Source organism: Aplysia californica, unplaced genomic scaffold (genome assembly GCF_000002075.1).
Source record: "Aplysia californica isolate F4 #8 unplaced genomic scaffold, AplCal3.0 scaffold00205, whole genome shotgun sequence".
NCBI lineage: Eukaryota > Metazoa > Mollusca > Gastropoda > Aplysiida > Aplysiidae > Aplysia > Aplysia californica.
The window spans coordinates 92299-103935 of record NW_004797475.1 but is presented as its reverse complement, the minus strand read 5'-3'; the positions used below and the strand labels follow the sequence as shown (position 1 = coordinate 103935).

General features: G+C 39.6%; 1 protein-coding gene across 1 annotated transcript; it reads left to right on the top strand.

Annotated features, from left to right (window-relative positions):
* The first annotated feature begins 23 nt into the window (after nt 1-23).
* On the top strand, nt 24-11440 carry LOC101852023 (UMP-CMP kinase). The gene is made up of 7 exons (XM_005099176.3): nt 24-160; nt 4141-4372; nt 5413-5559; nt 6373-6510; nt 7407-7483; nt 8946-9042; nt 11023-11440. The coding sequence occupies exons 2-7, from the start codon at nt 4280-4282 to the stop codon at nt 11074-11076; spliced, it is 606 nt and encodes a 201-aa protein (XP_005099233.1). The 5' UTR covers nt 24-160; nt 4141-4279; the 3' UTR covers nt 11077-11440.
* Nucleotides 11441-11637: the final 197 nt, after the last annotated feature.

Sequence of the window (11637 nt, the reverse complement as noted above, 5' to 3'; positions counted from 1 at the left end):
TCGAAACTCGTTCCTCGTTGTTCACTGGTGTCGTGTAATGTGAATTGCGGTGATTGTGTCAACAAACCTCCTATAACTATAGCAAAGCCCTTGGCCAGACAATACGAAAGCTGAGGTAGCCTTCCACTGCAAAGCTCGTTTCAGTAAAGCTTTCTTTGAGGTAAGAGGATATTTTTCTTGGAATAAGTTGAAGAGTATTCGGAGTCCCCTCTACCAAATCTTAGAGTCTAGAAGTCTAGATCTTTAAAAATATTATTTGTATTCGAACTTATTTATGATGATGTTTGACGAATTGGTTGATCTAAATCTAGCCTATTGAAGTGCTGTTATAAAATTAGATTATCAGTACACAGATGTCAAGATCACTAGATCTAGATTCTAGAGATATCTCTAGATTCTAGAGATATCTCTAGATTAGATAGATTTCTAGGTCTTGTTTCGTGTAGTCTACTGCTTGAACTTTTATTGAGCGTTTTGTTGTGTTTGCTGCTGCTGCTACTGTAGTCCTCGCCGACTTTGTTGTTTTTGTTTTTCCGCAGTGGCTTTGTTCACGGCCGTGAACGTAGTCTGCAGGCTACGTTGAGTAAGGAGGCTAGGTTCATGGCGCCCTGAATGCAGTTTGCAGGCGCTGTTGAGGCTACTTTCACAGCACTAGACTAAAGTACTAAAGCTTCGTTTAACAAGGGCAAGGGGAGCATCCACTGCCGGTTTAAGTCAGTGACGACAGTGATGTATATTTAGATCTAATATTTTGGCCAGCTTCAAGTGTTCCATCCCATGAGTTGAATTAAAAGTCGGGATATGGGATAGATCTAGATTCTAGATCTAGATCTCGGCCCTATAGAAAATCGAATGAGTACGGTAGCCTACGTGGGAAACAAGAGGTGGGATTCGGAAGATGGGACTGGTCATAAAATGGGTACAGCAATGACTGTATTGCACCGGGTCAGCCTGGGAACCGACGCAGAGAGAAAATGACGGGAGTCAATTATTCTTTATTATATTAAATAACAAACACCCTCTCTGTCTCTCTCTTTTTCGGTCTGTCTCTCCCCTTCTCTTTCCTTCTCTCTTTCTCTCCCCCACCCCCCCCCCCTCTCTATTTTTCTCTGTCTGTCTCTCCCTCCCTCTTTCTCTCCCCCCCTCTCTCCCTTTCTTTCTCCCCCCCTCTCTCCCTCTCTTTCTCCCCCCCCCTCTCTCTCTCTCTTTCTCTCTCTCTCTCTCTCTCTCTCTCTCTCTCTCTCTCTCTCTCTCTCACACACACACACACACAGCCCGCAGACAAAATTGCACGCTTTCAACTCAAGAAGGCTGGGACGTTTGTTTACACTCGTATATCGCGGGCCGTAAGGCGCTAACACAAGGTCGCGCCCAAGTGAGCCCAAGTCTCGCCCGGACGCGAAATAGATCTACAGTAATTGAAACATCTTTGATAGGCGTATACATTTTTGTCATAAAATATCCTAATTCGTTGGTTGTTGCGTAATTGAGAATTCGTCTCTTTCCCTTGTAAATCATGGCAAGCTCTGAGCCAGAGCTCAGTGTGTAAGGGAAAATGACACATGGTCGATCGGTCAAGGATCACTGCTTACGCTTGAAGCAGACCAAAATATTAAATATGTCAGTGTCGTCACTGGCTAAACCCGGCTTACTTAAACTGGCAGTGGACGCTCCGTCTAAACGACGCTTGAGTGCTGTGAATATAGCCTCAACAGCACCTGCAAACTGCTTTCAGGGCGCAGTGAACGTAGCCTGCCAACTACGGTCACGCTGCCGTGAACGTGGCTACTACTGCATTTGTTTTTTTGTTTTATTTGTGTTACCTTTTTAAAAACAGATCTCAGCAATTCTTGTTTCTTAAATTTACCTTCTCCTCAAAGCTGTACACACACACACGAGCGCGTGCGCTCAAACGCAGCCCACAAGCAGTCAGCGATGAAACCTAGTGACGTAGTCCATCGCGCACTATTACTAATAGCTAATACAAGGGGTGCCCTTTACGGTAAGATCTAGTCAACTGATGAGGGAAGCCCCAGAAGACAACAAAAATAGGTTGCAGAACTATGTCATTTATATTTGGGCTAATCACAGAGGTGTGCTAGGTGCTCGCTGTAGAGATCTAGATGTAGATTAGAATCTAGTAATTCTTTCAGCCCAATCTCATGATGATGCTCAGGTATTAGAACTTGGCACTCTTTTGAAGAAGTGGTCCCGGCCTAACCAGAGATGGTTTACAGTAACAGAGAGGTGTCACTCGTGGCAGCGCTCCATAACAACAGTGCATTGATTTGCATAGCCTATTGCGCGGCGCGGGGCACGAAAACCTCTTCGCGGGAATGACTGCCACTGCGGTGCTCAGGGATGCTGTCATGTCATGAGAAAATGAAGTGCCGTCTGTAGTTAGTTCATTAGTTTACTAGCCCTGTAACAAAGAAGTGGGTCTGTGAATTCTATCGCATAAGCTCGGCCATAAGCTGTAAGAGTTGTTTTTGACCTAAGCTATCATACATCCTAGTTCTAGTAGACGCATACATTACTTCGTCTCTATAGATATGAAAAAAATATCACTGGTAATTATTAAGGGCATACTTTATAATCGCTTAGTTTTCAGAAAGACTGCTGTTCTCCAGTGTTCCTCTGTCCTCTCTCTCTTTCTCTCTTTCTCTCTCCCTGTCTCTCATTCTCCCACCTCTCTCGCTTTCTGTCTGTCTCTCTGTCTCTCTGTCTCTCTCTCTCTCTCTCTCTCTCTCTCTCTCTCTCTCTCTCTCTCTCTCTCTCTCTCTCTCTCTCTCTTTTCACATGCAACATATCTTTCACCAGTAGAATGCAAGCTCAATTTGGGTATTTAGGCCGGAATAAAAACAATTGATAGCTGAAATAACAAAGTTGGACTGTGCTAAGTTTGTGCATGCATGTCAGTCTGGTAGTACCACAATCACATTGTCATTGTTTTGCCATGTTTTTCTTCTTTTCATCAGATCGTATTTATAATTAAGTAGGCTATTTACCTTTCGTTATCTTTTGGGAATCGAAAGAAACTCAGATTTGGATTTAGGGGTGTTTTTTTTCCTTTTTCCAAACTTGGCTCGATACTGGCATAAAAAGAAGTAGAGATAAGTCTACCAACAGAAAAATTTGAAACAGATAGTGTCAGTGTCGTTCAGATATATATTCACAAGTAGGTAGAAATTTATGGTCATCATAGTACTTATCACAATCCTAAAGGGACCGTCGCATAAATATTTCTCACAAAATACTCATTTTGCTGCTGTTTGTACAGGATGATTTATGAAAATTGTACACCAGATAACCTGAAAGGACGTTGTTCTTATTTTCTGACCTCTGCAACATGTTTAGGAATGTCAGGTCTTACGAAGGCTCTTCAGATACTTACAATTTATTCCCATTTTTGACGAATGCCAGTTGGATTTTGACGTGAAAAATGTATCAGGAGAGAAGCTCAAAACACACAAAACATAATGTGCTGGAAAACGAAATTGGAAATAATTCAATAAGTCTTATAAGTTTCCACATGGGCACCTAATTTTGCTTCATTTACATATTTACAAACTGGTTTGTCATCAATTTTTTAAAAAGTGTCTGAGAGAGGGTGTCTCCCATTGAATTGTAAGTTAGAGAAGGAGTCACTCTTGATTTATGAAATAAATATTAAAGCGAATGAATGAAGGTGGTATTGAAATTAGTTATTGAAAATTGAAAGGAAATATCTAGATCTGAATTTATGGAGACTGCACTAAAAGAAAGCACAGGTTCCCACTTACAACCACTGTTGTACCTATCATCAACCAAATCGAATTCAAATGAAGCTCAGAAACAAGATACTGATCTGTGATAATGCAGGTGGCAGTGTATAATAGTGTATACAGTATTTGGGTTCATGGGCTACACTTTCACAGAGTTGGTCATTGGAAGAATATAACTCGTGTATTTATACAGTTGGGGAAAATTGAGTCTGCAGTAGATGCATTTTCCCCCACCCAAAATTGGGCATGGGATAGCCATAATTGTTCTGAAGTCTTGGGTGACTTTGGTCCTCTTCTATCTTTTCTGAGATTTTTTAAGTTGATCATTCAGACTTAATTAAACATTGTTATTGTTTTTCCTATGTTCCATTTTCAGTTAATCACCAAAACTGAAGTTAACATTCAAGCTAGGAGCTGTCCTGCTACGCTCCTTGACTCCTCCCAAAAGTTGTGCATCTCTACTCGTTCAGTGCAGAAGTTACTGTCCCAACGTGCTGGCCTCAAGTGGAAAAGTCATGTCTGGAGACTCAGCAAGCCTTTACAATGTTGTCTTTGTGCTTGGGGGACCTGGTGCAGGAAAAGGCACTCAGTGTGAAAAAATTAATGAGGTGGGTCAAGTACGAAAAAAGCCAGTTGTTATTTGGTCAACTATTGTATGGTATGGAATTTCTGTGGTCCCTTTGAGATTAACAACCCCCTTGTGCTATGAGGCCTTCGCTCAAGTTTCCTTTTTTTGTTAGGGGCAGTGGTATCATCTACATGACCGCATAGTGAACTATCATCCTTATTTTCTTCAGTGTGTGTAGAGCTTCTCATCTGCATTATTGCTCTGGTAGGTCAAGTGGTTATAGGTCAAGTGTTGCAGAGGTCAGCATTACAAAATTTTATCGATAAGTTGACCCTCCTTTAATAGATGACCTGATAATGATATAAAGTGGGTTTCACTGTTGACCTCTCTGTGCTTGCAGTCTGCAGGTAATGTGGTGTTATCAGGCTGTGGTTTGCTGTCAAACTGAACTGTGTCAGTGTGCCATATATAAGACTGCTAAACTTATCCTCTGTCTAAAATTATCTCACTATACTAACAGGCCACCTCTTGTCTTCAACAGTACTTGTATATATCGTGAATGAAAATTTTGAGGATTGGCCTTTAAAGCGCTCTGAGATGAAAAGGGCCTTTTTGTTGAAAGAATATATTCATCACTTTGAATTTGCCTTTGTATCACATGATCAACTTGTTGCCTCTTTTCTGTTTGAAACAAGCTTGTGAATGAAAAACTAACCTTAATATTAGAAGAGAAATATAACAGTAACATTCTTGTCTGTCATGTTTGAGGCTGTGTATTTTCAATCGCTCAGTCAAAAAAAGATCTGGTTATCCATTGCCTGTGTTCCTATGTAATTTGAATTTTTTTTTAAAGGGAATCTTGGCAAGAAACACCTCTGTGTAGGCTATATATATTAATGTATGATACACACACATCTGGAAAATATTTTAAGATCCTGAAATGCCTATCAAAGTATCAGAACTGACTGCCATGTTTTTATATCTTGTCTTAGTATTAATGGTATAAAGTAAATCGTTTAAAAAAATGCTGAGCAGCATGCCACAAATTAATACAACCTTTGATTCTCAACTATTCCTTAGGTCTTCAAATTTAAGCATTTATCGGCTGGGGAGCTACTGAGACAAGAGCGTCAGACGACTGGTTCCGAGTATGGTGAACTCATTGCCAAACACATAAAGGATGGAACCATCGTTCCTGTAGAAATCACATGTTCACTTTTGAAACGAGTACGTCTGTCTATGCCAGTGAATGTTTTTTTGTGACTATAATTATCTCTCTCTCTCTCTCTCTCTCTCTCTCTCTCTCTCTCTCTCTCTCTCTCTCTCCCTCTCCCTCTCCCTCTCCCTCTCCCTCTCTGTCTTTCTCAACTATGAGTGATAACTGAAAATGATGAGATGTCCTTTCAAATCCTGTGTATTTTGTTAATCAGAATTTCTGTACCCTGTTATATCTTTGCTCATTTCTGTTTTTGTGGGTATTTTTTAGAGTTTGGTCTGACTATAGACAGCTAGTGTTTAAAATTTAATTTTTGTTTGTTTTTGTTTTTTAAATGTGTGTAGTTTTACTAATTTTTTTATACTGAACCAAACAACACTGTGCTAGATGTCTCTGAACCCCTTCAATGTTTGTCAATTTTTTAATTTTTTTTTAAATTTTTAATTTTTTTAGGGGGGAGGGATTGTCATACTGGCTTTTCATTTTGAAACAAATGGTTTTTGGTTTGGGTTTTTTTCCTTCCTCCAATACAATATAAATTCACCCTTTTTTTATTCAGCGGTTAATTTTGATTTGTACTGTGTTCCTCTTCTTCCATAGTACTTATGAATTGCAGGCACAGATTTTTCATATTCCTATGAATTGTTAAAATAGATTTATTAAGATTTTTAAAGAACTGTAAAGAGGGTTCAAGAATGAGATTATTGTACCAATGGTACATTTTTATACAATTTTTCTGATCTCGTCTAATGGAATTCCATTGCTATGTTCATGTGTTTCTTAATTTATTTATGTCATAGTAATTGTGATCATGTATTACACAGGAAATGGAAAACAGCCAGGTTCGAAATTTCCTTATAGATGGATTCCCTAGAAACAAAGACAACCTGGATGGTTGGAATAGTGCCATGAAAGAGGTTGCAGATGTGAAAAGAGTACTCTTCTTTAGCTGTCCTGATCAGGTAGGAAAAATGTTTGTCTTGATAGAAGCCTGTGGCTTTATGTAAGAGTCGCCTGGATATAACGCTATCCAATGAGGCTTGATAGTAGCCTCAAAGTTTGCCATTTTCTCACTTATTTTATCACTGATACCAGGTGATCGCCACCTCCATCAATTGCAAATATCTCAACTTCTATTTAAGGTAGATGGTTTCTTTTTTCATTAAAAGTAAGACAAATGAACAAGTTTTAAGATGATGCCAAACACTCTACGTGCCGAAAAATTGACAGAGCGTCTGATTCCAAGGCACTGTGACACAAATGATTTTGATGAATGATGTTGATTGTTCTGGTTTTGTGTTAAAGAGAAGTGCTACTTTATTACTGTTTAGTAATGGTTGTTTAGTGCTAGGTAATGCAAGACACATAGTAGGGCAGGAGAAAAGTAAATATCTCTATTTATAATAGTAGGACTGTTTTATTTCAGCAAGTTACTTGTTCATACGAAAAAAAATGTGTGGGTTTTTTTTTATGCGTACAGTGTGTTTTATTAATATGATGCATACCGTACCTGTAAAGCTGGGGAAACTTTGTAATACCTTATAGGTTGCAAGAGATTTAAAGTGGGTTGATCATTTAAAAATTGTTAGGAAATATATGATTTTGTGATTGCATTGTAATAGTATGGATGTCTGATGTATTCTGTGATCTATTTAGCAGCATTCCTAATACATAAAAAAAAGACATATGAAAAGCTATTGGAATACAATAATTCGAGTGGACACCCCACACACACACACACACACACACACACACACACACACACACACACACACACACACACACACACACACACTTAACCATCATTGGCAAAAAGAAACAAAAAGCTGTTTGTCTGACATAGTTGTTGTTTTTTCAGGTATGTGTTGATAGGTGCTTGTCCCGGGGTGCCACTAGTAACAGGACAGATGACAATGCAGATACCCTGAAGAAACGGTAAGCAGTGTAGCAGCTTTTGTGACTCTGTTACAGTTGTGGCCACTGGTGATACTGCACATTTGTTTAATTTCATTTTGGAAATTAAATAGGGAACAAGTAAAACACCATCTTTTTTTTCCTTTTCTCAAAGCACTAAATGGAAAGTGTAAAACTTTGATTATTAGAGAATCAAATCAGCTTTTTTGCCATTAACTCTTTGACTACCGGGCCCTTTCACTGGTCACTAGCTCTGTATACTCTCGTTTTTGGGAGTATTTCAAAACACCACAACTCTTAGAATTACCCTGTTGTAATTATTTTTGACACAGTAAAGTTACATTCAAGCTTTATCTAATACAAAAAACTAAAGTTGTTTAAGTCTAATATTTTAATTTCTATGATGAAAAAAAATTGGCATGCTTTCGATGTTTAGAAAAATTTTCCAGAGACATGACAGACAGATAGAATGATGAAATTCACAACAACTACAAAAATAAGAGTTCAAAGTGTTTTGTTTTGATTTGTGTGCACGTGTGAGTGTTTGGTGAAAATATAAAGGCTGGGCTGTGGGTTGATTCAGACCCATACACCGAATTATGCGAGACAGATGTAGGGCACGAAGTTGTGATCTCGTGTTAACAACTGTACCAGTACTAGTGCTAGATCTAGCCTGAAAACTAAGACTCTGGCTGAGTTCGGGTACATATCCAGGGTCCTAACAATCAGACATATCATATTCTGAGTCACTAGAACAAGTAAAACTAACAGAAGTATCGAAAACAGCGAAATTATGTGATTCTTACTCATGCGACTTCTTCGACGCGTCTATCAAGTTGCTATTAACTGTATAGAAAAAGCATAGCGCTATTTCCCATCAGTCCAACCCCAGCTGGGGTGACTGTCTTTCACCTTAATTTACTTATAAAGCTACCACGCAACATCCGCCAAACTCGGCACAAAACGAAAGAAGTGGTAAAACTAGCAGTGGAATCCATCCCGTCAGGGGGTACGGGATCTGTACCAGCAAACCGACCACCTGTCCCATACCTGTGAGGGGAACAGTAGTCAGTGAGTTAATTGGGTTAATGACATAGTCGAACCTTTCCAAGATGACCACCCAGTGTAGAGGAGAAAAGTGGTAATCTGAGACAGGTGTTCCTCTTGGATAGTGCCATTACAATGTAGTAAAAAATGCAAGGTGGAAAGTAGCAGGAAATGGTCGTTTGTACAAGTGATTGTCTTGGACAGGTGGTAATATAGTAGACTCGACTGCATTTGATGAGATATGTCTTATTTGTACACATAATGATCTGTGGTTACATTCAGTTACATCAGGGTACATGCTGAAAGATCAGTAGAAGAGTGTGCTAGGTTTGTTGTTTGCCACTATATACAAATACTGGTGCTTTTTAAAAATTCTGCTCTTTTGTTATGCCTTGGAATGGAATTCAGTGTTTGATCCATTTTCTTTCTATTTCAGGTTAACGACATACAAGGAATCCACTATGCCTATCGTAGAAAGCTTTCGAACTCTGAACCTGATCTCAGAAATTGATGCATCAGGATCCCCTGAACAAGTAATATTTATTTATTGATTGATTGCTTGGGGAAGAGATAAGTTGTACTGTACAAACATAATTAATTGTCATATGTTTGGAGTAACCAGTGTAATAATAAGAATAGACTGGCGTCTGTGGTTTATCGGTCAAGCATTTTATTGTCACAGGAAGAAGACCCAAATTCGATTCTGAGTGGAGATAAATTTTTATTTAGTTTCTCGTTCTTTCTGGTAGGATGCTGCATCCCTCTCAACTGGGGTTGGACCTGACATGCAGATGTTAATCTAAATTGTGTTAATGGGGGTGTAAAAGCACCAAATCTGCAAAGCCCAAAATAAGTATAGTCTTTTCTTGTGCATAATAATAATAATGAAATTCATTTCTATAGCGCCCACTCCCGTGTAAACACAGCTCTAGGCACTTTACATTTATGCATGTATGAACAATATTCACACATGCTCACACACATACATACATACACTCGTCTTGTATAAGTTACGGATATTTACCGTAATTCTCTCGGCAACAAGTTAATGTTTATAGAAACCTGCCAGATTATTCATTTCATTCAGTCAGCCATTATTCTGCTATGCCCCTTGCATTCATTGCGGTGCGATTGGTCGGCAGTACATTTTTTACATGCTGATGGATCAAAATCTGGCGCACCTTTTGTGCCAATTTTCTCCTTTCTATCATTCACTCATTCCTTCTGTCTATCTTCGGATTGTTGCCGCGGCTGGAAAATCTGCGCGTTGATCAAGTAAATTGAGTTGTGATCTTAAACAGAAAGTTACTGTCAGAAAGAAACTTTTTTTGCAAATTTGTGTAGATCTTGATCTAGAGACATTATCAATGCGAAGATTCTACGGCACATGAGCACGATAATATAAGGGCCGCGATGAAAGAAATACAGTGGAAACCATATATAACAGGCCCGGTAATAACAGGGATTTTTAAAATCCCCCCAACCGGTTATAGCAGGGACAAAAGCTGTTAACAATGTGTAAACAGTAAGAGCGAGAGAGAGAGAGAGAGAGTAACGCAGTGATGGAGCAAGCCCACGCAAGCCATGCCACAGCAAGCACACGCTGCTTGTGAAGTGAGAGAGGGCTGCGGTGTGCTGCAGACCTCGATCTAGCCCGAAACCTAGCAACACACATGCGTAATGTGTCACCAACGATGTCAAGCTCAAGAGAAAATGCCTTTCAATTGACAAAAAATACCAAATAATCCAGGATGTTGACAAAAAGCAAGCTCCACTGGCAGAGATTTGTTGTCAGTTCGACATTCCACGAGGGTCGATTCACACCATTATCAAGGATAGAGAGAAGATAGTGGCAGCATACTCCAATGGGAAGTTTGCTCTGGATCGAAAGAAGATGTGACTACCCGATGCTGATGCTGTGGACCAAGCTCTTCTGATGTGGTTTAAAGAGACAAGGAGAAAGTTGATGCCAAAACCCATGTTCGTGGGTACTTGTGGCAAGGGCAACTACCCATGAACAAGTACAGCTGGATTAGTCCACAAATGCCTACTTTCCTTGCATTTCTGATTTAACAGGAATCGGATATAACAGGACATTTTCTCTACTCCCGCCATCCCTGCTATATCAGGTTTCCACTGTATTATTAAATGCTGATACGGGGTGCCCACTATGGATGGGATCGGGCTAATCGCCCGACTCGGTCACCTCAAAAACAAACGTGTTTGTTTTCAGTTTAAGGCGATTGAGTCGGGCGATCGGCCCAATCCAGCCGTAGATAAAATCAAAAATAATTCGAAGCGGTGTTCCAAGGTTGTGACGGGCGACATTCAGACCTGAAAATAGAAGGAAAAATTAGGGTTTGCCCTGAGCAACTGTATTGTGAAGGTACATATCTATTCATTATTCCCAGGTTTGCCTGCTATCAATGGTGCGGCGACAAATTAATTGAATTATAGTAGCAATGAAACCTTGTTTGTTATTAATTCATATTTTCTCATTTTCTTTCTTTCAGGTCTTCGCAGAAGTTCAAAAAGTTTTTACAGACCTGGGATATAAGGCCTCTTAGGTGTTTTCAGTATTCGATTAGTCAAATTGTACTAAATTGTTTGGGTATTTTTTAGCTCTAACGTGGTGATAACTCTGGTCTGAGTTTGTTACATGCTTTTACTCGATTGTGTGACATTTGTATATTTATAACATGAGCGTGCAGTGGTCTCAGTAACCACGAGATGTGCAAGACGCACTTATTTTATTATTTTGTGCCAGGGGGAGGGGTCACATTTTAGAAGACCAGTTTCTTTGTGGCATACGTTAAAGAAATAGTTCCTTCAGCGTGAAATGTGACAGCAGATTGAGACGGGTTGTTTTGAAGTCAGTTTTAGAAAATGAGGTAGGTCGGAGTCGTACTTTGAATCCTTAATGATAAGAAAGTTTGGGGGGGGGGGGTTGGGTCCGTTGTGACAGTTCAGTTGTATATTTGTATAAATAAGGGAAGTTTAAGAGTTTTTATAATCTTCGTGTACTTTATGGAGAGAGTGAAAGTAGGTAGCGTAAACATGGCCTCGCGGGCACTCGCGGCCTTCCGACCGCGTGGTATTGGTAAAATTGGGGTAATTCCGATCGCTGT